At 37.9% G+C, this 25,146-nt stretch overlaps 2 protein-coding genes across 7 annotated transcripts; one reads left to right on the forward strand and one right to left on the reverse strand.

The window, feature by feature from the left end:
- Positions 1 to 17,594, reverse strand: LOC115686472 (protein MICRORCHIDIA 2-like). Of its 3 annotated transcripts, XM_030611789.2 has the most exons (18): positions 17,049 to 17,593; positions 16,898 to 16,972; positions 14,815 to 14,849; positions 12,662 to 12,740; positions 12,487 to 12,576; positions 11,666 to 11,741; positions 10,310 to 10,388; positions 8,707 to 8,835; positions 7,597 to 7,695; positions 6,755 to 6,862; positions 6,509 to 6,658; positions 5,027 to 5,119; positions 4,684 to 4,735; positions 4,488 to 4,599; positions 3,496 to 3,763; positions 1,578 to 1,660; positions 390 to 432; positions 1 to 271 (listed from the first exon to the last, which is right to left on the reverse strand). In XM_030611789.2, exons 1-18 carry the CDS (start codon positions 17,299 to 17,301, stop codon positions 155 to 157), a joined length of 1,941 nt encoding a protein of 646 aa, XP_030467649.1. In that variant the 5' UTR covers positions 17,302 to 17,593; the 3' UTR covers positions 1 to 154. The 3 variants fall into 3 exon arrangements, with proteins under 3 accessions (XP_030467649.1, XP_030467663.1, XP_056169788.1); XM_030611803.2 differs by lacking the exon at positions 7,597 to 7,695; XM_056313813.1 differs by lacking the exons at positions 7,597 to 7,695; positions 8,707 to 8,835 and having other exon boundaries at positions 17,049 to 17,594.
- Positions 17,595 to 22,115: 4,521 nt separating this feature from the next.
- Positions 22,116 to 24,668, forward strand: LOC115686492 (protein RTE1-HOMOLOG). 4 transcript variants are annotated; one of them, XM_056313817.1, is made up of 3 exons: positions 22,116 to 22,230; positions 23,617 to 23,909; positions 24,067 to 24,668. In XM_056313817.1, the coding sequence occupies exons 2-3, from the start codon at positions 23,640 to 23,642 to the stop codon at positions 24,535 to 24,537; spliced, it is 741 nt and encodes a 246-aa protein (XP_056169792.1). In that variant the 5' UTR covers positions 22,116 to 22,230; positions 23,617 to 23,639; the 3' UTR covers positions 24,538 to 24,668. The 4 variants fall into 4 exon arrangements, with proteins under 4 accessions (XP_056169792.1, XP_056169793.1, XP_056169791.1 ...); XM_056313818.1 differs by lacking the exon at positions 22,116 to 22,230 and adding an exon at positions 23,012 to 23,324; XM_056313816.1 differs by lacking the exon at positions 22,116 to 22,230 and adding an exon at positions 23,012 to 23,310.
- Positions 24,669 to 25,146: the final 478 nt, after the last annotated feature.

The following is a 25,146-nucleotide window of genomic DNA, read 5'->3' on the forward strand; positions in this document are numbered from 1 at the left end:
GAGTGGAAAATCATTGAGATTAACGACAATGGCCTCGTACATGCGAGGTTCGAAGTCTAGCCAACTTTTTACACATGGAAATTGGCAAATGTATAGCACCAATTTTCCAAAAACCAAATGTACCAGCCAGCTCTGTTTGGAGCACTCACAATACCTAGACTTTTCGAGCATGCTGTTGTAATAGCTTCTGTTTCCTTTGAGTCTCTATATATGAAGAAAGGGAGCCACAATTCCTCCGAGTTTCCTCCAACTCTTTCTCCACCTTCTGGATCTACTCCAAGTGAACACAGACGAGTATAAATATCATATTGACAGTAACAGGATTTTTTCTATCTACCTAGTCACACTGCATAAGCATAATATGGATGCCAAAAAAATAAAAAACCTACCATCTCGTTCAGCTCAGTCTCTCTCTGCTTGTGTCCCTGACACCTGCATATAAGCAATTATATCAAGAATGTAACATCAGAACTGCTAGAGGAATCGTCTGATTTTACTTTTCAAGCATAGAAGTACGACAGAATAAAGGAAAAATTTGGACACACTGCAACCTATGTGGCAAAATCACTCGTTACAGTTTTAGAATCATTTAGTGGCGAACTAAGTATAGAGAGGCTACAATTAATTGCCTGGATATAGAGCCCCAATAGGACCTACTTCTTCTACCCAGGGTCGGGTGATGTCTCCTAATAGTATGTACCTGGGTACCCCAATAAATACCTGGTTGAGGGGGATCAGCCCAAATAGAATTTCTCCTAAAAAAACCACATCTTAAGTCCTAACTACTTGTTATCGCATTGTTAGACTGTAGAGTATAAGATCGATTGATCTTAAATTTTTACGATCTAAGACTTGAGACTCTGTAGATTTTTGTAATTGGAGATCTATGGCACATAGGTTTGAACAAACAAATGTGGTTGCCAATTTGAGGTGGTCCATTACATATTTATCGTGAGAGAATTTGTTTCTTTAAAATAACTGTGGTGGGATTGTTGGTGTTTTATAGGTACCCGATTACTTTAGTGAGGTAGGCTTGGGATTTAACATTAAAACCCTTAACAGGTTTGGAAGATAATCAAAATTATTGTGATGGGTATGGGACCACGTAAGTCATCCCAAACCTTTGTACCAAACCCACTCCGCTTCCATCCCTAGGGGTCAACTTTCTTTAGAGAGAACCTCAAATGATCGTGTCTCATAACACAATCTGATATCTCCAAGGTACTATCCACAGTGCATCAAACACTCTGGACGATAGATGTTTCTGTCCCATGTTATAACTGGCCATTAACCAAGCAAAAGAGGAAAAAAAAAAAGAAAACTCTCATCCCAATATATCCGAGCCAGTTATAACCTAACCAGAGTGAATATACACAATCAACATAGGAAAGGGATTAATTTTGGATTAGTGGTCAGAATTTTCATTTAAACCTCACTTGATCTACTTCCATAGCATCAAATAGATTTCTGCGGATATTGAATGTGCATGTGGATACTCACAATGGGACAAACTCTCATGTTCTTTAACACGAATTTCCACCTACTTTCTAAACTCAGGTTAAAGATAGCCACTTTACCTCATAAAGAGTTGTAAATTCTCATCACAGATCTGATCTAAGGACATCGACTCAATGGCGTTGGCTGATGCATTGTCCGAACCCTGCAATTACATATCAGACCATCAAGAAGATACAGTTCAGTGATTTCAAGATGAAAGCAACATGTCCATCATAATATCCACAGCGACGAAGAGTGAAAACCTCCTAGTCTGTATAGCTAAACTTACATGAGCAAAGTAAAGATTGGATTGGAAGCACGTGAACTAATGAACTATGAACGCAAATGTTTGAAAGAATTACACTCCTCAACCTACAGAAGCAATCTAAATTTATTGCCAGTCACCATCACGCAATTGAAGGGTGCTTACCTCCCACTGTTAATACTAAAATTAGTATTAAATCTCTATCATTTAAAAGAATTGAACAAACACAACAGCAATAGATCTAGAGCGTGAATCGAGTGGCATTTAGAGGAAAGCAAAATGAACAATTTGCAAGAAAGATAACGAGGAGTGCCACAAGAAGTTAGTTAGATGGATGGTCTCCCCATAATGATTATTTAAATCGTATTATCTTTATTAATTCCTGAGGTATCATAATCAAATCTTCCAACCCATTTTGACAGGTGAAGTTAAATGTGACTGGAAATTGTTAGATTTGCCCAGACAGCTCGAATTAGCACTCCTTCATCTATCAAAACAGCTATAACACCATTTATCTTTAAGCCCCCCTCCCCTCCCCTCCCCCCCCCCAAAAAACAAAAAAATCTGTCCGTAACATCAATATTCCCATATCACCTTGGACACTTTCTGATCACAAATTATATATCTAGAAAGATATCATATTAGCTACAACCATTTCTGCACCTGGATTCTCCGGATAAATTTACAGATAGAAATTCTTTGATTGGAGAATTTTCGATTTTTGTCTTAGATCATTGTTGTCAGGATCACAATAGGTATTTCCAACTTTCTGAACTGTAGTGGATCAGATAGCCCTTCGGGCAACCAACCAAACCGACCATATCCAATTTCAATCAACAACTTGGAGGTATGGCTGAGTGGCTGAAGGCATAATACAGAAGGGTTTCAAAACGAATAATTGAAATTTTTTCTTCGATAGAGAACACTCATGTCAATGAAATTATTTTGAACCTTTATTGGAAAAAAGGTCACTCTTTTTTTTTATCTTAGCCAATGCTGAATCGATGACCTATGTAATGTATAATGTATAAAGTAAGTAGAATTCTTTGGATTTTTAGAAAAGAAAAAAAGAAATAACCTTGCCAACAATTCCATATTTTTTGTTTGGTCAGAAGAGTTCTCTGAAGAGTCCTCCAAATATTCTTTTGATCTTGGATTAGTGATCAGTTTTGATATCTTTTTGGCGTAATATAATATCATTACCTATGCAGACCAACTAAGAACTTGCACGACTCTCACGGAAAATAGTGACCCCCGCCATGTCCGTTTTATGTCTTATAAGACACCACAATGCAAGCATATCACAAAGTAATATTCAAGGCATTCTCAGAAAAGCAGTCTACCATGACATCTTGTCTAAATTGGCAATGAAACTTCAATTGCGAATCCATACCAAGTTGTGAGATAGGTGTTTAAATGCAATACCCACATTATGCATTGAACGCGGAAAAGAAGCTAATTCATCTCGCCTATAATAATTTCCTCGATACATGCAATTACTCCAACCCACCAATCCATTACTAATTTAAGTTTTAATGACATTATAGAGTAATATAACAGAGAAGGGAATTCAGAGATTGCCAAACAGCATATATGCAGGTATCAGACAACAAATCCATACAATTTGCTTACACCTATACCGTAATAACGACCACACAGTTAAATTCTTTTTAGAAATTCACGCAGTTATGACAAATCTTATTTAAGGAAACATATATCTTTACCCCACTTACCATTGCAAATCCAGCACTGGGCTGATTAACAGACAATCCTTTGCGATTGTTAGATTGCCCATCAATGAAACCCTGCCTGACATTAGCAGCATGGCTAACAGTTGGTGGATTTAGTTGCACTTCTTCATAGACACTGGCCAAGTGTTGACTTTCTCTGAATTGTTTCTGCGCATTTTTTTCTACCCCTGCGGAACTTATACCTCCCTTTTGCACCTTCTGCGTCCTAAAACCAGGAGGCTGATGACCAATAAGGTGACAATGGCCTTTCCTGTCTCAGAAAAATTTCCACCAGGTCAAAACAACATGAACACTACTGACATTAGCTTGTCGTAAAAAAACAATGGCCACAATAAAATGACATATAGACAATAAATAAAGAAGTTAATGCCAAAAACACAGGCACAATACCAAAGCCAAACAAGATAGATAGTAACAAATGAAGTAATCCATTGACTGCCCTACATGGGGAAAAGAAGAAAGTCATTTACAAACATAGATCCGTGAATGTTAGTCCTATCCACAGTACCAAAATTTTTCTTTGATTTAGCTTCATAACAAGCTTTACCTTCCTAATAAGTGACAGTGAAAGTTTCCTTATCACAAAGCATTTCAGTGATGCTAGTGATGGTTTAAGTAGAGAAGACAAAAATACATAAATTAAACACATGTTGTCCGAAATCCGAACTACTGCATGTAGTAGTTAATATAGGCAAGAATTCTCCAGAGGCTTATTTAACGCATGAAATAGAGAAATAGACCAAGAATTTTAAAGCAGTCACTCCGCAGCAAAATGTTATCTGAGATTCATTAAGAACTAGAAAATTATAATTCCAGAATTATGCTTAAGAACACAAAATGGCAGGTGATAGCCAACATGCCTTTCTTATCCACTACTTTCTGAGATTATATTTATCAGTCATCACTCAACCAATCGTGAAACATTATTAACACACAATTGTCAATTCAAAGTGACTATAAGAAGAATAACTAACCAGTATTCTGAAAGGGTCTGCTTCAGCCTAGCTTCCAGTCGGATGTACAATGATGACCTCTCGAAATCTTGCTTGTCATGTGCAGGCTCTATAAAATTTGCCTCTAAAACTCCTAAATGTATGAAAGAATCTGGTAAATAATAAATATTCCAACAAAATTATTTTGATGAAAACATATAGACGGTAAGCAAAATACCAACAACGCCCTTTCCTTTTGAAGACCCATCACTGGTGACTTTCCAGAAAGGCTGAAGAATGTAATGAAACTCAGTTAGTACAGTGACCACAAGGTTCAACTCAATGAAATTAAAACAAATTAATTATCTTCCCTAGTTATGCAACCACATTTTTCTGAAGCCAGAATAAAAGATTCATGAAATTTTTAGCGTTTAGTTTCTGGAAATATTCAGTTACTTTGAAACTGCAAAACATCCACATATTTGATCAAATGCAGTTCATAGTACTATGCATTGTAGCAGGCACTAAAACCCAGGATATCAAAGTGCACATATGTTGATCAAATAATTGAAAGAGCATACCCGGATCAGGCGATTCTTATGGTACACATTAAATCCAGAAATTCCAATATCATCAACCTCTTTTATAAAGCCAATGGTTGTTTCCACAGCAACCTAAACCAGGAAAAAAGGCATTAAAGTACAATCCCTCCTCAAAAGCTTAGTAGACTAAAACAAATTATGCTAAAACTTATAAAAATCCCTAAAACTCCTTGAGGACATTTACAAACTTTTACTGGAAACAATTGCCTCAACACAGGCAGAAAATGTATCCTATTTGCACTCCGACATATGGAACCATGAGAATAGAGCATAGTATCAGATATTGTATGTTCCATAGACTTGCTTGTCAAACGTCCAACTAATCATAACCATTAAACTAATTGACAGTGATTAACCTAGACAGGAACCAAAAAAATCCAGGTGAATGGTACAAGCAAATGAGGTGCATACAAGGATTAAGAAATGAATAAAGAAATCTTGGATAGTTTGTTGTGATCAAAGGAACAGCTAAAAGCTATAAGTATGTCAAAGAGGAAGAAAAAAGAGGCTAATGAACCTTACCAAAAAAAAAAAAAGAGGCTAATGAGGTAGAATTCATGGAATTACAAATTTGACATCACATCAATGACACACCTATTCTATGATTATTGATAAATACCTGAACCACACCATGCACAATGATGACAGGTCTATGACTAGTCAACACAATCAAGTGATGACACAACCAAACACTGTGCTAACATAATAGGAATCAGACCCAAAAGATGAAACTACAAGGTGCAGAAATCACAGCAGTGTATGGGCAAACACACTGCTGAAATAACGAGATACTGAGACAATTGGCAAGGAAATTGTTTGTCCAAACAACATCGAAAATTTTTCTCATAAATCTCCTTTATGCTAAGTAAAACTGTGACAAATTCGTGTATGACCGATTCCAGCAACTCTGCAAAGAGGCCCTCCTCTAGGTTCTTCCTTGAAGCACTCCACATCTAGTGGGACAGCAAATGACATTTCAATTTTAAAAAGAGTTTGTTATCCACTTTTACCAAAATAAATTGACTCGAGCTAGTACAAAAAAATTGGTTACCCACTTGCTATTGTCAGAAGGAGCTCTAATATGGTGTGGCAGCAAACCCTTGCACAACCAGAGCAGAAATAAAGATACAGCTGTTGGGCTCATATTAATTTTTTCAGCCACTACTGGGAAAGAATTTAAGTCTGCATTTGGCTATACTAAAATATTTGGATTTTCAAGCAGAAGGGAAAATAATCATATGTCGAAATTATGAAAAGATTTCTCTTGATTTCAAATTACATTCATGTCAAGACATTTATGGAAAAAGTTGAGGCATTCTGTAAGTCAAATTTCAAATGCTAAAAACATGAGTTAGATAGAAAGAAAAGGCAAGAGTTGTTCCAAACAAACTTCATGGTAATTATAACAATCTAGCAACCACAAGCAGATTCATTTTCTCTCAATTGCATCATGCATCTTACCTCTTTTGATGCTGCTGCGCCATGGGGTTTATACGGTACGACCTTCGAGTATTTCAAGTTATCCGCGATGTTATACTGGTCAACTGGTTTCCCCCTCAATAAAATCTTGAAGTTTGTAAATTTTCTGAGATATAGTATGGAAGCATATGCCTAAGGAGAAGAACTAGTTATTGTGTATAATATAAATGAGGCACGAGAACAAATACAATATTTTAAACGAGATAGAGAAGAAAGTCAAAGACCAACCCTCAATGAAAAGCGCAACCGGTAAGATATATGTGCTTGGATTGCAGCTGTCTTTTTGTTTAATCTTGTCATGCTTCCCTGATTAGCTTCGTCTCTCAGCATGATATCCTATTTAAAGATTGTTAATGATTCATGAATTCAAGTATTATTGCAAAAAGAAACAAGGAAAAGCATGAGAAAAGAATACATTAAATACATCTCTACATGCTCACGGTAAACTGACCAAATTAGCATTACCAAGGTTCAACAAAAGTAACAAGCTCTGCAGGCAAGCTTTGGAGTTTCTTTCTTTATCCTGTACATATTTTGGATTTGGAGAGGTTATAGGAACAGCAGAAACTTATAGTAGTCTAAACTACTTGTAGTTAATTGAACTTATACATCAATGAATGCCCTAGAGAAGTGACTCTTTTTCTCTGGATAACTTAGTCTTTGCAGCCCAACACCTAATGCCAACAGACAATTTGACAGTGCATGCCTCAGAAAAGGGACCAACAGTCAAACTTCCCTTTAAAGGTGCTCATTTCAAAATGGAAGCTTTTAAAAAGTTCACAATCAAATCGAATAGGCTCAAGGGTTCTCTTAAAATATATAGTAACATGGAGATCTATAAGTCCTACAAAATATCCAGCACAAAAAAGATATAAAATAAATAAATCATCACTGGTTGCTCAGAGGTACAGAGAAAGAGCCTGATGATTCCATTGGATCGATTTGCAAAACTGAACACTTCATAAATTTTATATCAACAGAAGCAAGCCAAAGACATTTGTAATTGACAAGATGGACATAGAACACATAAAGACACTACATGGAAAACATATTTCCCACATGCAATATACCTCATCGTCGTCGTCAAAACTTAATTCATATATGCCTTCATCGTTCAGCCACAAATTGTAAATAAGAACTTTGGTTCCGTGTGACCCAATATCCTCGAACTGGGAAAAGAAGATTCAATTTTCAGGAACAACCAGACAGTAGTTGCAGCAAATTAGCTTTCACAAGAAAAACAGCTTAACTCAAAATTAACGAAATTCTCCTCCTCTCGAGGAATTTCAAGGCACAAGGGGTCGAAACTTACCAGCTGCATTGGACACATTCAAAAATATTGCAACCACATTTGATAATATAGGCTCCCAGTGCAAAACTTCTAAAGGATCTAAATTCCACTGTCAGACATTCAGTAGCCAGATTTTATCTTATTTCCCCTCACTTGATGCCGCATACTATATAGGAAACTTTGACACTCAAAATTTATGTGGTCCTGAAAATGAGGCGCCTAAGACCTCCCCGTCATTGACATACACCAAAGGAACGTTATTACATACCTTTTTTTTCTACTCTTTGGCAAAATACTTATTAGTCAGAAAAGTACTAAGACACCATATCCTGCCTCCATAACCTTTGAAATTAAGCAAAGAAGACAACTATCCCATTTTCAATACCTCAACCATATAAAGCAGCTATTGCAGACTAAATACAATGAGATTAAAAGTGCAAGTGTGCAACCGCAAGCTTGGTCTAGCTACTTGCAAGCTACTCATTGCCCGAAAGCTACTTGAACCTTAAATTGTTTGTTACAAAGTTCGAGCAGCTTGAGTATAGTCAATGTCAAGCCATATCAAGCTTCACATCACTTAACTCCAGTAATTCAGAAACCTAGAAGAGCAGTGGAACTTTAATATGATTTAAAGAAAATTGTTTCCCTATGCAGAAAGGAACCATAACATTGTATGCTCTATCAGATTGTAATCACTCAGAGTTTGAGCTCCAATTCAAGCAGTACACTTGATCATTATGAAGCTGGCTCAGATAACTTAAACCCTTAAATGAGACTAAGGAACTATATTTCTTGCCTTGATGAAGGAACAGCAGAGAGCAGGTAAAATTGCAAACAAATAGCTTGGTAAGAAAGGAATGAAACAGAAAGCTAAAAACAAAAGATAAACCTGTTGCATTAGGTTCTCCCTAGATGCAAAGGGAGACCATTCGAGGATAGTTTGCAAATTGGTAGACCAATCATCCTTTGAGCCATAGATTATCGGTTCAGTCCAGTGACCAGAGATATCAAAATCTATCTACAAGATATGTAAAACCATAACTGAATTAAAAGAAACAATCAATTAAGGCCTATAATGAAAGGCAGGTGATCAAGATGAGAGCAACCGCAATGATGATTATCTTTAGGACAACCATATTTACCTATGTCGCATGAAGCTGATTGACAATGAGCCTGCTTGTTTGTGCTTTTTAAAAGCGGAAGGCATTTTTTTTTTTTTGGCTTTCCCACCAGAATTTAACATATTATCCAAAATTCCAAAAATCATGAAAATATTATTTGCGAATCTACAAATCAACATTTGTATATTGTCAAACTTTCAGGTGCTTTAGACTAAGAAAAACTGCAATAAGATCTAGATAAGCAAAAAGTAAAAGTCTCCACACACGCTTGAAAACTCTCCAAAATTTTGCTTAAACCGCACGGTCCCTCTGTAAGCCCACACATTCATAATAATGCTAAGTGGCAGTTGTAGCTAAGAGCCTACAATCAAAGCTGCTTAGAAGTAGTTCTTCTCCCTTTCTTCTTCACCAATCTCACAGCCTGCCCTTGCACATTTCTCACACACCTCAGAATGGCCAACCAGAGCCATTTTCAACATTTAGCAACCATCTCAGGAACAACGCTTTACAAATTCTCACTACAAGTTCAATCTTGAACAACGCAACAGTGCAAACAAAGCACTGCATCATCTCCATCTACAAGTCTGCCCTTCAAAGTTAACTCTCAATGAAATAGAGAACAAACAGTACTAGAACACGCGCACTTCTACTCAGATTTGATTCTAGCATCTTCTCCTCAACACCCCCCCCCCCCCCCCCAACCCCCTCCCACCCCAACCCCCTTTTCTTACCTTTCCTTCTCTGTTGACGCATGAGTAGACTCAAATTATTGGAAGGGCAAGGGTGGTTAATGGTTGGGTATGTCTGAACATTTTCACCTCCTTCAGTTCCCGATTCTTTCCCCCATGGTTAGTCAAAATTGAGACCTTGGAGTCCCCTCATTGCTACAGTACAAGTTAGCCACCAAGGACAGACTCGAAATGGTAAAGCCACTTGCTATGATAAACTTGTGGTCCTATACAAACATTTCATGTAGACCATGTGCCTGTTACAGTGGAGCTAAGCTTTGAAGAAACTGGCCTACTTCAAGACACTCCTTGAAGAGAACATTTATACGGGATTTGATCCACATTCACCTTTGCTTCAAATTAATAAAATGATAGAGCAATTAATCACTTAAGTTGTAGGAACCTAACAAAGATCCAAACCAGTGCCAACCTCTGCTGATGTTAATCGCTAAAATTCCAACAAAGCGTGAAGCATATTTCTAGTCCAATCTGGCAATTAATCAGAATCATTATGTTTCTGTTACACAGATCGATACAAAGTGCCAAGAGAGCAACACAGATGACGTGGCGGCACGATAGGACTAACAAAAATGAATAAGTAAATTCTCAGCGTGCAAACTTAATATAGAACTTAAAGAATCACCATTGGCACAATGACATCATCCTGCCCGGTTGTCCTTAAAAAGGTGTACGATAGAAGCCCAATGCTTTGGGTTGCTCGGCTATAAGAACATTAAAGAGAATATTAGGTTCTAGTACAAAGCACTAGTAGATTTCACACCAAGAACTGAGCAAGTAGAGAGAAGTCAACGATAAAAATTAGATTTCCAGGCCACAAACTGATCTATGCCTCAAAATGAATTCGAAAATAATCGCCTTTTATAGAAACCTAGCTGAGACCAAATTCATCGATAATTCAAGACTGCAGGACATATTCTTCATATATGAAGGAAAATATGCACAAATGTCAACAGCAGAAGTTCTTAACATCATGCAACCACAACTTAGATTCCTATGCATCATAGATGAATAAGGAAAAAGGAGCAGATTCTGGAAGCATTTTTCCAAGTGAAGCTACTGCTTAGCAATTCAATCTAATTATTAATGTACTTTAATAAGCTGAACTCGATGATCATTGAAGCCTATCAATCTGCTAAGAAAAGGAAATTATGTCGCAAGCAAGTTGCCCCCTTTAGGAAGAGGTGAAATTACGTCATAAACTAGAATAAGTTTTGCTTCCTATAGGCTTGTATCCATAGTTTGAAAATGCCAAGATTCCATTAATCAGCTTACAACTCAGGAAGAGTGGTACCGTACAAAATAAAAGTGGCAGCATAATCCATTAGCTCAAACTTTTGAAGAAGTTGGCCTCGCTCAACTTAGCAAAAGACTCGATGGAAGAGGGAAAAAGGGTATTGAAAGAGATTACAAGAGAAGAGATTAGACTATATATATCAAACTACAAATTTGAAGTTAGATAAATAACAGTCCTTCAGAACAAGACGAGACACCAGATCCAATATGGTTGAAATGTGATAACAACCTTCAGAGGAATTGCCCTATTACGGTTCCCAAGTTCTTGATACTAAGTCACTCAAACTATGTTGGAAGGCTTATATGTCATGTCATCGGACTTAAGAAGGGACTTAGCACTAATAGAATAGAATCACAGACTTACATTATATGCTCAAGCATATAACATATTACTGTGAATGATGAAAAAATTTGAATCTACTATGAGAAATGTTGTTTAGTAAATGTCTATCAATATAGACATTGGTGGTAATTAAAGTAATGCAAACATAGACGTACTTGATAATAAAGAAATCACATGGCACCAATAACTCACCATAATTAAAAAATATATAGCAAAGAAAAGCATAACTTAGTACCAAATGACCACTACAAGAAATGGACTCCAAAGTCTTTACAAACAGCGCCCATTATTAAGTAAATAAGCATGCAAAGGATACAGTAAAAGTAAAGGAGAGTCAATTACCCAGTACGAATAGCACGAGTAAAAACAATTACATCAGCACCGAGTCTCATTGTACTTGTCTTGAATCCATTTCCATCTGGAAATACATCCTTGCGACCATGAGTGAGGACCCAACCATTATGTTCAAAAATATATCATTGAAGCAAACTAAAAGACAAATAAATAGTATGACAGAAATTGCAAGACTCTAAAAGGAAATCAGATATATATGCTAGAATAAGTAACGCGAAAATTTCAAGAAATTAAAAGGATGCAAAATGAGAGGAGAGCGTCAGTTTGGTTCTTCTATGCACATTGCTAGTAACGAATGCTCATAATTATTCATACTAGTTGCCTCTTCCTATGTTCTAAGATGGAGATGAAACCACTGCTTTTGCCATGAATAGCTCAATAATCTCAGCCCATGACAATACCTGCTTACTTTACAAGCACAGTTTCCTATGTCCCCGAAGAAATGAGGGCAGAGGCATGACACAGATCTAGAGATCAACACAAAAGGAAGTGTAAAAGTAATCCATAGATCTCAACACGATTGACATTAGGAGCTAAAGATATATCATTCACTTCCCTAGGTTTAAATATCGGTAAGTCTACCTTAGACTGGACATATGCGATCATTTCACTCATATAACTCAGTCAGAAAAGCCAATGAGAGAACCTCAATGTTGCTTCCATAATTGATCCAGAAACCATAATTCAGTGCAAAAGGACCAAATAGCTGAATGAGCTTGAAGTATAATGAAATTAGGATTGATGCAAAAGAAAAATCCTTCAATTAGATCACCAGCTGGTAAAAGGTGAAAACAGTTAATGTCAATTACATTGTCCTATTGTCGTGTTCGACTTCTTTGAAGAATACCCCAAGCTCACGCATTTCCTGATACCATCTGGATCCATTCCACCTCCATCATCTGCAAAGTCACAGCAGAATAATAACTTGAACATATCTGAAATGCATAGACCGCAATTTGAAGAGTAAAGTATGAAGTCGCATACCTTGAATCAGTAATGCCGGGGAGTTGTCCTTGAGGGTATCAATTTTGTCAACTTTCACAACTGTTGCCCCATTACGTGTCTGAGGATGATATTGGAAACGCTCATCAGTACCAACCATTATACGGAAAAACAAATCTCATATTGAAAATGCACTATTCTTTCTAACACAACTATTTATTTCCTTGATAAAATCTATAAGCATGCTAGTCAAAATTAATTTAATCATTATGATCCAGTGAATACCATGTACGAAATTTCAAAAATGACTCCCAAGAAAGAATCTGTTACCAAAGAAAGATATTATTAAGACCGTAACCGCTAACAATTTTGACATTTAAAAGACGGAGCACTAAGAGAGTCAACATTGATCAACAACATAGAATATCAAATGGCCCCTATCTCTTAGAACCTTCATTTGGATTCTTGATGTTAGATAATTACACTATTTCCTCAATGATTCATAATTCAGAACATTCTTTTCTTTTCATTATATACAAGCAATTTGCAACACTGAAATTAATGTCCTCGATGATCCTGTACAGAACAGAATCAGAATCAATAAGATCAGACTTCACTGTATTCACGGTAATAATTGATCAGAGCACCACCCTTCGAATAAATAAATAAGATGAGACTTTGTAATAGAGCCAATAGGCAAAAGTAGTATAGTATCAAAACCAGAAGAAGCATAGTCAGACTAAGCCTATGGGCACCATATTTTAGAACAGTAAAGTCAACTAGAAAATTAAAAAATAAAAATAAAAACCACGAGCCCAACCACAAAGAAAAAGACTGAAAACGCACAGACAAGATGAACGGAAAAAGGCATATAGCAACATATATGCTTTCAATTAAAAAGGTTAGCTGACATTTGGATAAAGCCAATAGGTAAAAGTAGTATCCAATTCGAAACCAGAAAAAGCATCTTTAGACTATATATGAGATTTTGTGGGACTATTGCCAACTGTTCTAAAAGCTTAAGCTGTTAGATAAAGGCATGATTTAATATTTAATTACTCTAACACCCCCCCCCCCCTCACGTTTAGTCTGGTCTTTTTGCCTAGCACTAAGCGTTGACATATTTAATTAGGGAGGCCATTGGGGCCTAGAAAGATTTGAACTCAAGACCTCCAGCTCTGATAGTATGTGAGATTTTGTGAGACCATTGCCAACTGTTCTAAAAACTTATGCTCTTAGATAAAGGCGTGGCTTAATACTTAATTACTCTAAACATACTAAGCTTATAAGCCCTACATTGAAGAAAATTTTAAGTCAAGTAGAAAATAACATTGGGCCAAGCGCAAAGAAAAAGACTGGAAAATTATATTCAAGATGAAAGATGAAAAGGATTTCTGGAACAATATAGATTACTTTTGACCCTAAAAAAACATCAGTTAAATTAAAATCCACCCAGATCTTGCCGGTTAACTACCAAAACCTATCATTCATCAAGAAGAATCAACAAATTGTTTCATAGCAACAAGATACCATATCACTCAACAAGGGATTGAAGGACCTTGTTCAAGTGAATGTGAGTCAAGAAAATCGAGGCAATGGTCAACCCATTGTTTCTTCACGATTTCTACTGCACACGCTCTCTCCCTCTCTCCCCGGGCTATCTCCTTAAACTGATTTTTGACCTTTTTGCCTCCTTCAGAATGTAACCGCAAATGAATGTTTTGTCCACTTATGATGTGAAGTCAGCATTGTGGTGATAGCCTCAGCATTGTGGTAAGTATGACAAATGTACTAACACTTTTTAGAGTAACTCTTGTCATGTAATCCTGTTTATGCTGGTCATAAACTCACCAGAACAGCAACAGCAACCAGATCTCAGGTAAATTAAAAACACATCCATCAATAAAAGAAAAGCTGCCTAAGTATACTTTCATTTCACTCAACCAATGTTTAAAGCCTAAATTGCTACAACTATGTGCAAGTGCAATTTCAATTTCATACTTAAAAATGATACATTTAGAATTTTGCAGTTTCAGATATGCTTATAACCAAAAGAACAAACCAAAGGTTCCCCTCTTCCAGCTTCGCTATCAAGGGATTTGTATTTAGGTCATTATTAGACACACTAATACACAAGAAGAATCTACAAACTGTTCCCTATGCAAGAATTTCAAAGAGAAAACTCTTTCACATACCTCATCCACAGCATTGTCCAGGAGCTCGGCAATTGCTGCAGAAAGGAGGGAAGAGAAGGTAAACCGATGAAGACAACATACAAATTAAGAATTTCCATCTACACTAAATAACAAACAACTAATATAAAATCTGTCCCCCATCAAGATCAATCTCTCGAACTTCATATACAAACCTCATGATAATGAAAACAAGTATCGCCTGTTTGGCAACTGTAAGATGAAATCCTCACAAATGAATAAGAAAAGTTACATAGTGTAGTAACACTTATCTGTACTCTGTGCAATAATCTGCCCAATCAATTCTGTGCAAACTATAGAATAAAGCAGATCTCAAATTGGTATGCAATGACATTTTTCGAGATGAGATACGAGTTTTTCGCTGTATCTGTAAGCTGGTTTAAATTACATGAACTTTTTCCCTGAAGGGTCCTGTTGTTTCTAGGAGAGAGGAAAAACACTCAATATTTAATGTTTCGAATACTGACACATTAAAGCTGCAATATCTAGTGGTTGAAACTTTTCCCATGTTCGGATGAATGGATGTAAAGGAACTCAATAAAAATAATGACAGATTATTTCCTCCTTTTGGCTAATAAAAGATGAAGGAAATGGATGGAAATTGAATAAACGAACTTCCCCTTGCCACCCACTTCATGTCCTCCCACTGGGAATTATTTCCAATATTAAACTCTTGATTGTACACCCTCACTCTTGCTTAAAGCCTGAATAAGAATCACAACCAAACAGCAATTTCGTTTCTCTTGGCTTCTTTCATTTTCCTAATAAATTGAATTGCCAAACATTTTGAAATAGATTATGCACCTGCCACATATGCATAGCTTTAGGACTCTATATGCCAAAAAGGCAAATCACAAAGTCATCAACCCCTCATCCCCATAAGCAACCAATTATCATATAAACGTGAGAACCAAAAGGAATCCACAACAGAACGCTTGCGGTTTTATTATTTGTTTGACATACCCTTTTTTTTCCAAAAGTTTAAACTACCAGGAAATAGACCAACAATGTATATATGACGTAATTCTTGACACTCTGCCTCACATGTAAGCAGGGCCTTCAATGAACGTAACCACATCCACAAAATAATCGTGAAACAAGAAATCAGACACAACAGCAGAGAGTAATAGATAAATAAAATAAGAGGTATTTTCAAAATTCGAACTCGTGACCTATGCTTTGTTATCGAAAGACATGTATTTCTAACATATCTCTTAACAATATAAAATGTCATACATGTAAACCATGTGAGTTTTCTCCAAAAGAAGAATTGCCTCCACCTGATGCTGAGAGAAACAACAGAAAGATATGATCTCACAATCACCTCATAAAACCGACATTGAGATGGGAATAAAAAGTTTTAGGGACATTTATCTTCAACCCCAAGAAATCATTACAATTAAAGTTTTTGTACAAGAGGTGGCCATTTTAGCCAACAAATGAGACTAAGTCAGAAGGAGCAAACATCCATCTTTGACCTCATGAATTCAGTCACCAACATACAACAAATTGCAAAAGCATCAAGCATTGTCAAGTTAACTCACATCGCGAATATTGAATGACTGCACAAGCATGCAGCCGAGCTCAACCATTGGCAGTGCTCCATGCACGGACATACCACCGATTAAAAGCTCTACCACTAGATAAACATACATTAAGTTCATCTTCTTCGGTTTACTTAAAACTGACTTGCAAATGCCCATCTATGAGAACGAAGAAACATTTCTATGCCCTCTCACTGCGAAAAAGCAATGTAGGGAACAATAGGGAGCAGTTCTGGTTAATCTAATATCCTCTCTTCCCCAGTAATTGGTACATGAGCTTCTCCGCTAATAAAGAAGGCCGATGAATCCAAAAGATGACATGCTCTTCAGGAGCAAAACACAATAACCATTACCTAATAAACACCAATGCCTCAAAAACTGTATAAAAATCTCCAGCTAAGCTCCTGATTAGCAATACTGGAGATATACACAAGCAGCAATTGTATGTCCCACATGCTATTTCCAGTTGAAAACTGAAGTGGATAACGAAAATTTTCACTACGGTTTACTGAAAAAATCACCTCCAAATGCCCATTTGTGAGAAGTCGCGTTCGAGTGAAGAAACTTGGGATGGACACGAGCATGTTCCAGCAGGCCTGCGCACCGAAAGAAATCACATCAAGCACACACAAACCCAGCCGCATGCACAGGCTAAGAAGCAACCGAACAGACCTGCATCAGACGCTAGCTTCGCATTGGGCGCCACCGCATAGTTCCCGGCTTTCCAGAAGCTTCGAGACTCCAGGTTTTCGGCGGCGGCCGGCGCCGGCGGGGGAGCAATCCCGGCGACCGGCGCCCCGGCGAGAATCGCCGCGTTGATCGCCGATTTACGGTCACTATCGACCTGCTTCACTACTTCCACGGTGCCCTCGTCGTCGCTGCTCCCGAGGTCGACCACCTCGGGCGCCTCCTTCTTCGGCGGCATCCTAGGAACCGCTTGATCACGACGCTCTCCCCCGCGGTCGCGGTCGGGGGGCTTCGGGGGTTCCACAACCGGCGGCGACGGGCCGAGCGATGGAATCTCGAGCTGCGAAGGACGAGGAGCGTGCCTGAACTTATAACGGGCGAGCAAGGCCGGGTTCGTACCTCGGCCGCCGCTGATCGAGGGCTACGGCGAGCGGAAGAGGTCGACCGGCATGCCTGCAGGGAGGAGAGCAGAGACGGAGAAGGAGCGCTGATCGCCAACTGAGAGTAGCCGGAGACTGAAGGGAGCGAAGATGTGAGGCTAATTACCTCTTCCGGTCCCAATTTTGCCCCCAAACTTTTTTTTCTCGTAAGAAGGTCCTCAACTTTCACTCTAATCACAAATTTACCTCCACGTCCAAAAATCGCCACTGAATTTTTTAATGTTATGAACGTCAGAAAGTTGTTGTTACTCCTTATGAGGTGAGGGTGTTTACGACGATACACATTCTGATAATGAACTTCTAACTGGTTATGATATTGATAATATTGAGTAAATTAGTAGCAATTTTTGGACCTGTGAGCAAATTTGAGATTAAAGTGAAAGTTTAGGATATTTTATAAGATAAAAAAATTCGTGGCAAGATTGAGATTGGACTTAAAATTTTAGATTTTTTAGGAAATTAGACCGAAAATGTAAAAAGGATCGGGCCGGTATTTGGGTATCTTTTTTGCTAAGCAACTGTTGGACTTGTAATGTCGTATACTCATTTTTGGAGTGTACATTTCACAACGATTGCAACACATAACACTTCATTCCGTAAATGCCACAAGTGACTTAGCTAGTAGTGAATTAGAGCAAAAGGCTAGGCAAACTTAAAAATGCATACACACAAATTCAATTTCGAGTCATGGACTTAACCGTCTCCGCCAAATTCGAACGATCTTGTGGGCTTTTCACTCCAAACTCTCTGCACACCACAAACAAAGAAGTCCTTGGGAGTTTGCTCACAAAAACTCTTCAATGATTAGATCTGTCAAGATAGGTCATAAACTCATTTATTAACCTATATATATATATATGATAGGCTAAGTTGTTATATAGATTGGTTATATTAAGTAAATAAATCATAAATGAATTTAAACATAATATAAGTATTAAAATGGGTCGCAAATGGGTCCCGACCCACCTTTATAACTCTCTTCTTATTCTTTCTCGCCCTCACTCGATTTCACACTCCTTCGCTCCGCACTCTCACCTCGGTTTGATTATGAGTTTTCGTAAATTGAGTTGAACATGGAAGTGTTTTTGCAATATGGATCAAATCGAGTATGTGACGGATTGGGTATGAGTAACTAGATTTGCACCGCATGGAAATTGCATATTTGGGTCTAACTATGTTCGACCCACCCGTTTGACGAGTTTACCAATAGTAAAGTTCTTAGATTTCTATGCTAATAAGAGGCAAGAATGACACCGGGGAGAATTAGTATGATAGAACCTCCTTCAAATATGATACTAAATCTATCAAACGGGTGAGTCGGGTTTGGGTCAAGTCGAAAATGGTTCGACCCATATTGACCATTTTAACCCGTTTTGACCCATTTCCATATAGCACAATTCTAGCGACCCATACTCGACCCAACTAGTATTACTAAAAGACTTCAGTATTAAATCTAATTTAAAAAAACTTGTTTTTTATAAATTTTGAAAATATATATATTCCTAAAATATTATGTACAATTTTTATAATTCAAAATTTTTTGATTTTTTCAATATTTTAATTTTTTTTCTTTTTTTTTCTTTCTTTCTTTTCTTTTTTTTCTTCTATGTCCGGCGACGACCGGTGATCGGCAATCGACAATGAGCGACGACCGGCAACCGTTAACCGACTCTGGACCGGCGACGATCGAAGACCGGCAACCGGTGGTGACTGGCGGCGTCCAGTAACGATTGACGACCAACGGCCTGTGGTGACTGGCGATTAGCGATTGGTGGCATCCGGCGACAAACCGACGAAGGGCAACCGACTGGCAACCCTTACTAGATTTCCTAGAAAAAAAAAAGGAAAAGAAAAAAATCATAAAATTATAAAAAAATTAGAAAATTAAAAGAATTAAAAAAGCGACTTGTCCATCTACGACTCACTTAACTAATCAATTTAAGACCCATTAAGTTGTTAACTAACCAATTTATGACCCATTCAAGCTTGTTTTCAAAATTTAAGGCAACTCATTTATGACCCACTCCATTAAATTTAGATTAAAATGTGGGATGTAGACCCATTTTGCCACCTCTAATGGATAATATAGACTTGGCTAATGGGCCTCGCGTTTGGCCTATTATTTGTACAAGTGTCGCAAGTCTCAAATGGGCCCACTTTCAGCGATCGGGCCTATATCCACTCTCAACACTAACATTCACAATAAGGCTGGAATCCACTAGTAATCTTTAAGATAAATTACAATCAGTAAATACCGCATTTCTAATAGATCACTCACAGAATACTATTATACCTTGTACACTTCCCTTTATCATTGATTACAAACGTTATTACCCAGACATTGATATTAGGATAAACAACAGCTAACAACAAAAATAGAGCAAAGAAGAAGGTTCAAAGCACATTATTAATCCTATTCATTTTTCTCCCCGTCCTAATTGCATCTCTTGGACTCAATATATAGCCAATTATCCTCATATGATCGTTGCCCATCGAAATCCTCAAATAGTTGATGGTTCTAGTCGTTCCTAGTAGCATACCGTAGCTAGAAATAGTCAAAACGGCTCTCTAACATCGGCAACGTCTCTCTGACGGTTGTTGTTTCCACAACAGTGCTAGTGTAGTTTTGTAAGACTTGCTCATTAATGCCAAAACTACTTATGATCAACTCTAGTGATCTTTCTGCAAATTTCAAGCCTCTGTAACGGCGATCAAGTGACTAGCACATTCCAAGACTAAATATCAGCACGAGCCCCTACCCATAATTAGGACGCGCAAATTTTTACTAGTCTGTTGATGCTGTCACTAACAAATTAAGTGAAATGACTTGCGATCAATCTTTCAATAATCCTCTTGGCTTCTTCAGCATACAAAGACTTTCAAGGACATCATCATCCCCGTTGATTCCTCATGTTTGCTGATTAATCATATGAGTTTCTAAAGATTTCCAAGGACATCAATATACCCGCCAATTCCTCATCCTCACTAATTTGAGTGAGTCAGCTTTTAAAGATCTCCAAGGACAACAAGTTGGTTCATCATCTTCATTGAACTGACAATGACCATCGATATTTATCACAGTTTTCCACCTCATTTAAGATCGGCAGCTGCTCTTTGCTAACAATCTGCTGCTCCGATAACAATCCATCGATGTTGATCTTTCTTCTGATCCTTCCAAGTATATTGGCAATTTCGATTCTACCAAGCAGTTCTCCTTCTAAGCTTTACTGAACATCCTCGTTCTATGTTTGTTCACCATCACCAAGTCTATCCAACTGGTCATGTGATCTTTATATCTCAAAGTCATCACGAACATCCCCATTCTTCTTAGCTTATTTACCATCGATCAAAGTCATTCCAAATGTTCGCATTATCTAAAGATCCTTTCAGCTTTTAGACATTTTCAACACTCAATATCTTGTTCACCTCTGATTTTGGCAAAGCACTCTCGAAAGTGGTATATCACTTCTCATATCAGAATATTATGATGTTGTTTATGACAATATCTGCATTTCGGCTTGTGCATATATCGCTTGGACTATTCAACCAATACATACATTAGTAGCATTTGATTGTCTATGTCATCGTCAAAACAACATAGGAGATTTTTCCAACAATCACCAAATTGGTGATTTTCCTAAGAATTAATTGATATATATTTGTTTTAAGTAAATAATCACTCTCTTATTAATGTCATTGAAAGATTTTATTGTCTAGTTCATGTGAAATATTTTTTTTCGAAAGAGTAACTCTTTTTAGGGGAGCCAAGCAGCTGAACGGATATTATCTTTCATTAAATTGCTTATGCAAATTGCTATTATTACAGTATTTTTGACTTTGAAGATAATCTCCTTTTCATTGATGATTCTATGAAAATTCTGACGGGTTTAGAATTGACAAAAAATATGTGTACAGCTATATATCACGTAATCAAAGCAAGTATCATATTTTAGGAAGCATTTTCTTTTGCATTTGCATGATAATAATGGATGGTTATAATTTTTTATGTACTTTTTTTTGTCATGGAATTTTTTATGTACTTAATTTTGTCATATTTCTAATTTTTTTAAAGTAAATTGAAAACATCATGCAATGATGATTTGAAAAATCAGTAAAAAAAATGGACTATTAGATTGACTAAATAAAATGAAAATTGAGCATTTAAAATACATAGACTACAACGTAATGACACATATTAAAGTTATGACTCTAAAACTGATAAATGGCTCTTTTCGCTCTTAATTGTGCTTAGGTTATTTTTTTAAATAAAAGTTTCATGGTACAAGGAAAAAGAGAAATATACAACTCATTAACACAACAATTAGTTAGCTATCTGTCAAATAAACTATTTTCCAAAAACAAAGAACACCAATTTAGTTCCAGATGGAGAAAGAAAACGAAAAAAAAAAACCAAAAAAGGTGAAAAGAAGGCAAGAAATAAATGAAAAAAAAAAAGAAGAAGAAAAAAGGTAAAAAATAATCTTAAATTAACAGCATCACTCGTAAATGGATGACGTAATCAATTCAACGTGATAAGAGGCGTCGGTTCCTAAGGCGAGATGCCAACCAGGGGGAGGGGGGAATATCCCGACCCGACCCGACCCGAACCGAATTGGTCATTAGGTTCGGGTCCCGGGCGCGCGCAACGGGGAGATGCGCCAATCTCATATCCTCCTCCCAAAGTCCATATCCTGTCTTCTGTCGGAGTCGGAACCTGAGCGCACGTGGTAACTCTCTCTCTCTCTCTCTCTCTCTGTGTAAATCTCTCGATTCGGAAGCTAGGGTTTTTGTTTCTCCGATTCCCCGGCAATGCTCGCGGTTGATCGGATTCCGGAACGCGATCGATTTCGAACGAGAGGGGGGTTGTTCCCGTTTCCGATTTCTCCCTCGCTTCTTCCTGCGTTCGTGCGGTTCTTTCCGGTTGTCCGCGCGTCGTATAGATTCCCCATGGTGGGGCGCTCCTGGGCGGACTCGAAAGCCGTCTTTGCGTTGGGAATGGCCAATGGCCACATAGGATTTCGGATCGGCCGCGGATACGGAGCGTGGCGCCGCTTCTCGTTAGTCGGAATAGGGGTTCGATCCTATCGTTCCGTAGCTCGATGGACTTTGATTTGGTCGCGTCGAGGCGCGGCAATGTGCTGTGCGGTCGATATCGATTCGATCGTTCGTGAGAATCGGGTGGAGCATGATGAGTTGCGGTCGATGCTCGGGGCGACGGGAGATGCTTGTTTGTCTCGACTAAATCGGAGGTTATTCTACTGACTGGGTGCATTGATGAGAAGACTTTAATTGGAGGAAAGGTCCGAGAAATTGCGGCTTCTTTCTATGGATACGAAAGAAGTGATTTTTGGTATTACACTGGATTTAGGGATGAGATGGGTGTCAAGAAAGTAGGATATTTGTTGAACTGGGCACACGATGCGGGAGTGTAATTCGAAGTGTTACGTTCTGTCTTTATTTACGGTAACTGTTTGGAGTTTTATGTTGATAGATGATGGTATGTCATGTATTAGTTCCAGGCTGCAACTTGCCTAATTTTTGCGGGGTTGAGATGTGCTTTTCAGCTGGGAAATCCATCATCGATGGTTACTTTAGACTTTGTAATATCTCTGTATGTGAAGTTTGGTTCGAGACTTTAGTTATGGTGCTTGCTTCAGATTTCCCTAATGAATAGAGGAAGAGGAATGAAGGATATCTTGTTTTCCCCCCAGAAAATGCTGTCAGATAGTCGCCCGTACTTAAGACGATATAATTTATATCTGGATTATAGACGATCTGTACTGCTAATTGTATGATAGAGCCAGCCAGTAGGTCTCTAGAGGTAGCATCTTATGATTTGTAATGCTTTTCAACTGATTTATATTGATAATTTGATGGAGCATGCGATGTTGAATTCTACTATTCGGTTTGTGTGTGCTTCATCAGAGGGAATGTACAGTTAGAACTGTTGTCTATGGGCACTCTTGCACCTGAGAAGACCATGAGAAAATGTGCTCCTTTTTTTTGTTTTATTTATTGGAGGAGCCATGATTTATCTAGCATTGCACTATCTTTCGACTCTTTTGCTGTTTGCTTCGTCGATGTTTTAATGTCTCGATCATCCATTGATGCAGGTGACTCTGTTTAGCCTTTTCAAATGGAATCAAACGGGGACTCTGAACTCCATGTAACGATGGAAGAAAGTTCTCCTAAAAGCTTTCAAATCGATCCGAGAAGAGCACGTTTCCCATACTGCGTTGTCTGGTCACCCCTTCCGGTCATATCGTGGTTCATCCCTTTCATCGGGCACGTTGGAATATGCAGAGAGGATGGAGTAATCTTGGACTTTGCAGGGCCCAATTTTGTATGTGTAGATAATTTTACATTTGGGGCAGCAACTCGTTACCTACAGATAAGCAAAGAGAAGGTAGGCTCACGTCTCAATTGTGAAGGTGAACTTTTTTTTGAACAACCATGGCTTCAGCTATTGAACTCTTTAATATGCTTTGAGATGAGATAGGAGCACTTCATAGTTATTGGGCAGTTTTGCACTAAACCAACCATGTGTTAGTGTTTTTCTATAGTCTGAATTATACGAGGCTTCATGCTATCTGTTCACATGTTCCCCACAGTGTTCTTTTCTTCCCTGTACATCCGACTACAACAACGAGGATCAAAACCGAGAGGATGAATTTGGAAGAGACATGTCGACTTGGGACGAAGCACTGAGAAAAAGTACGCAGGAGTTTCAACACCGTCACTACAACCTCTTCACTTGCAACTGCCACTCCTTCGTGGCAAACAATCTGAACAGGTTGGGTTTTCGATCCGGGGGATGGAATGTGGTGAACCTGGCTATCTTGTTCCTTCTCGAGGGCCGCTGGGTGAACAAGGCGGCAATCTTGAGATCCGTCTTGCCATTCGTCATCGTCTTCCCTCTCGGGCTCATACTCGGAGGCTCGACCTTCCTGATGATCTGGGCATCCTTGACCTTCCTCCTCGTGGGGTGGTTTTTCCTCGGCACATACTGTTTTCCGAATGTGATCCAATTGTAATGCTCTCCACGTAGCGGCATGTAAAAACGCCATCCGACCGATTTCTGATCACACTCACGCAAGACGTGGTTTGTAGTGCACTATGTAAATACTGCAGCTTTCTTCTGGTTTCTCGTCTCTTGAATTAGTCAGTACTGTGTGGTGGGTAGTGTCTGGATTGCTCTTTGTTGGAGCCGGGCAGGAGATTTTGCCGAGGGATGCGTTTATTTCGCGAAAAATATATTCAAATCATTCATTTTTCTAAAAAATAATCGTTTATACCACTTTTATTTCTTGTAAAAATGAAAGAATGATAAATGATTTCATTCTTTATGAAAATATTTAAATATCAATTATTATTGATTATGAAATATCTTCCATCAATTAATTATTTTAACCGATAAAAGCGATTATTTTTAGGAAAATATAGGTTAAATTATTCATTTTCTGCAAAATAAGATGAGCCTTAATTTTAGAATACGGTTCATAATTCGAAGGAATTTATCAGAAGGGTCGAATATGACTCTACAAATAGATTTTTTGCGTGACAAATGGATTTCATTGATACTTCAGGGGAGTATTTGGAGTACATTTGTCTTCTAGTAAATTATTTTTCGGTTAAGGTCATAA

The sequence above is a fragment of the Syzygium oleosum genome, unplaced genomic scaffold, assembly GCF_021117445.2.
Source record: "Syzygium oleosum isolate NSW1041296 unplaced genomic scaffold, Sole_v2.1 Sole_v2.08, whole genome shotgun sequence".
Lineage (NCBI taxonomy): Eukaryota > Viridiplantae > Streptophyta > Magnoliopsida > Myrtales > Myrtaceae > Syzygium > Syzygium oleosum.

Coding starts and splice junctions, on each gene's coding strand:
- LOC115686472 (XM_030611789.2), bottom strand. CDS start 17,301: ATGCCGCCGAAGAAGGAGGCGCCCGAGGTGGTCGACCTCGGGAGCAGC. Junction 10,389..11,665: donor ACTCGTGCTATTCGTACTGG/GTAATTGACTCT, acceptor ATGTTCTTATAG/CCGAGCAACCCAAAGCATTG. Junction 272..389: donor AGACTGAGCTGAACGAGATG/GTAGGTTTTTTA, acceptor CACTTGGAGTAG/ATCCAGAAGGTGGAGAAAGA.
- LOC115686492 (XM_056313817.1), top strand. CDS start 23,640: ATGGAATCAAACGGGGACTCTGAACTCCATGTAACGATGGAAGAAAGT. Junction 23,910..24,066: donor TACAGATAAGCAAAGAGAAG/GTAGGCTCACGT, acceptor GTTTTTCTATAG/TCTGAATTATACGAGGCTTC.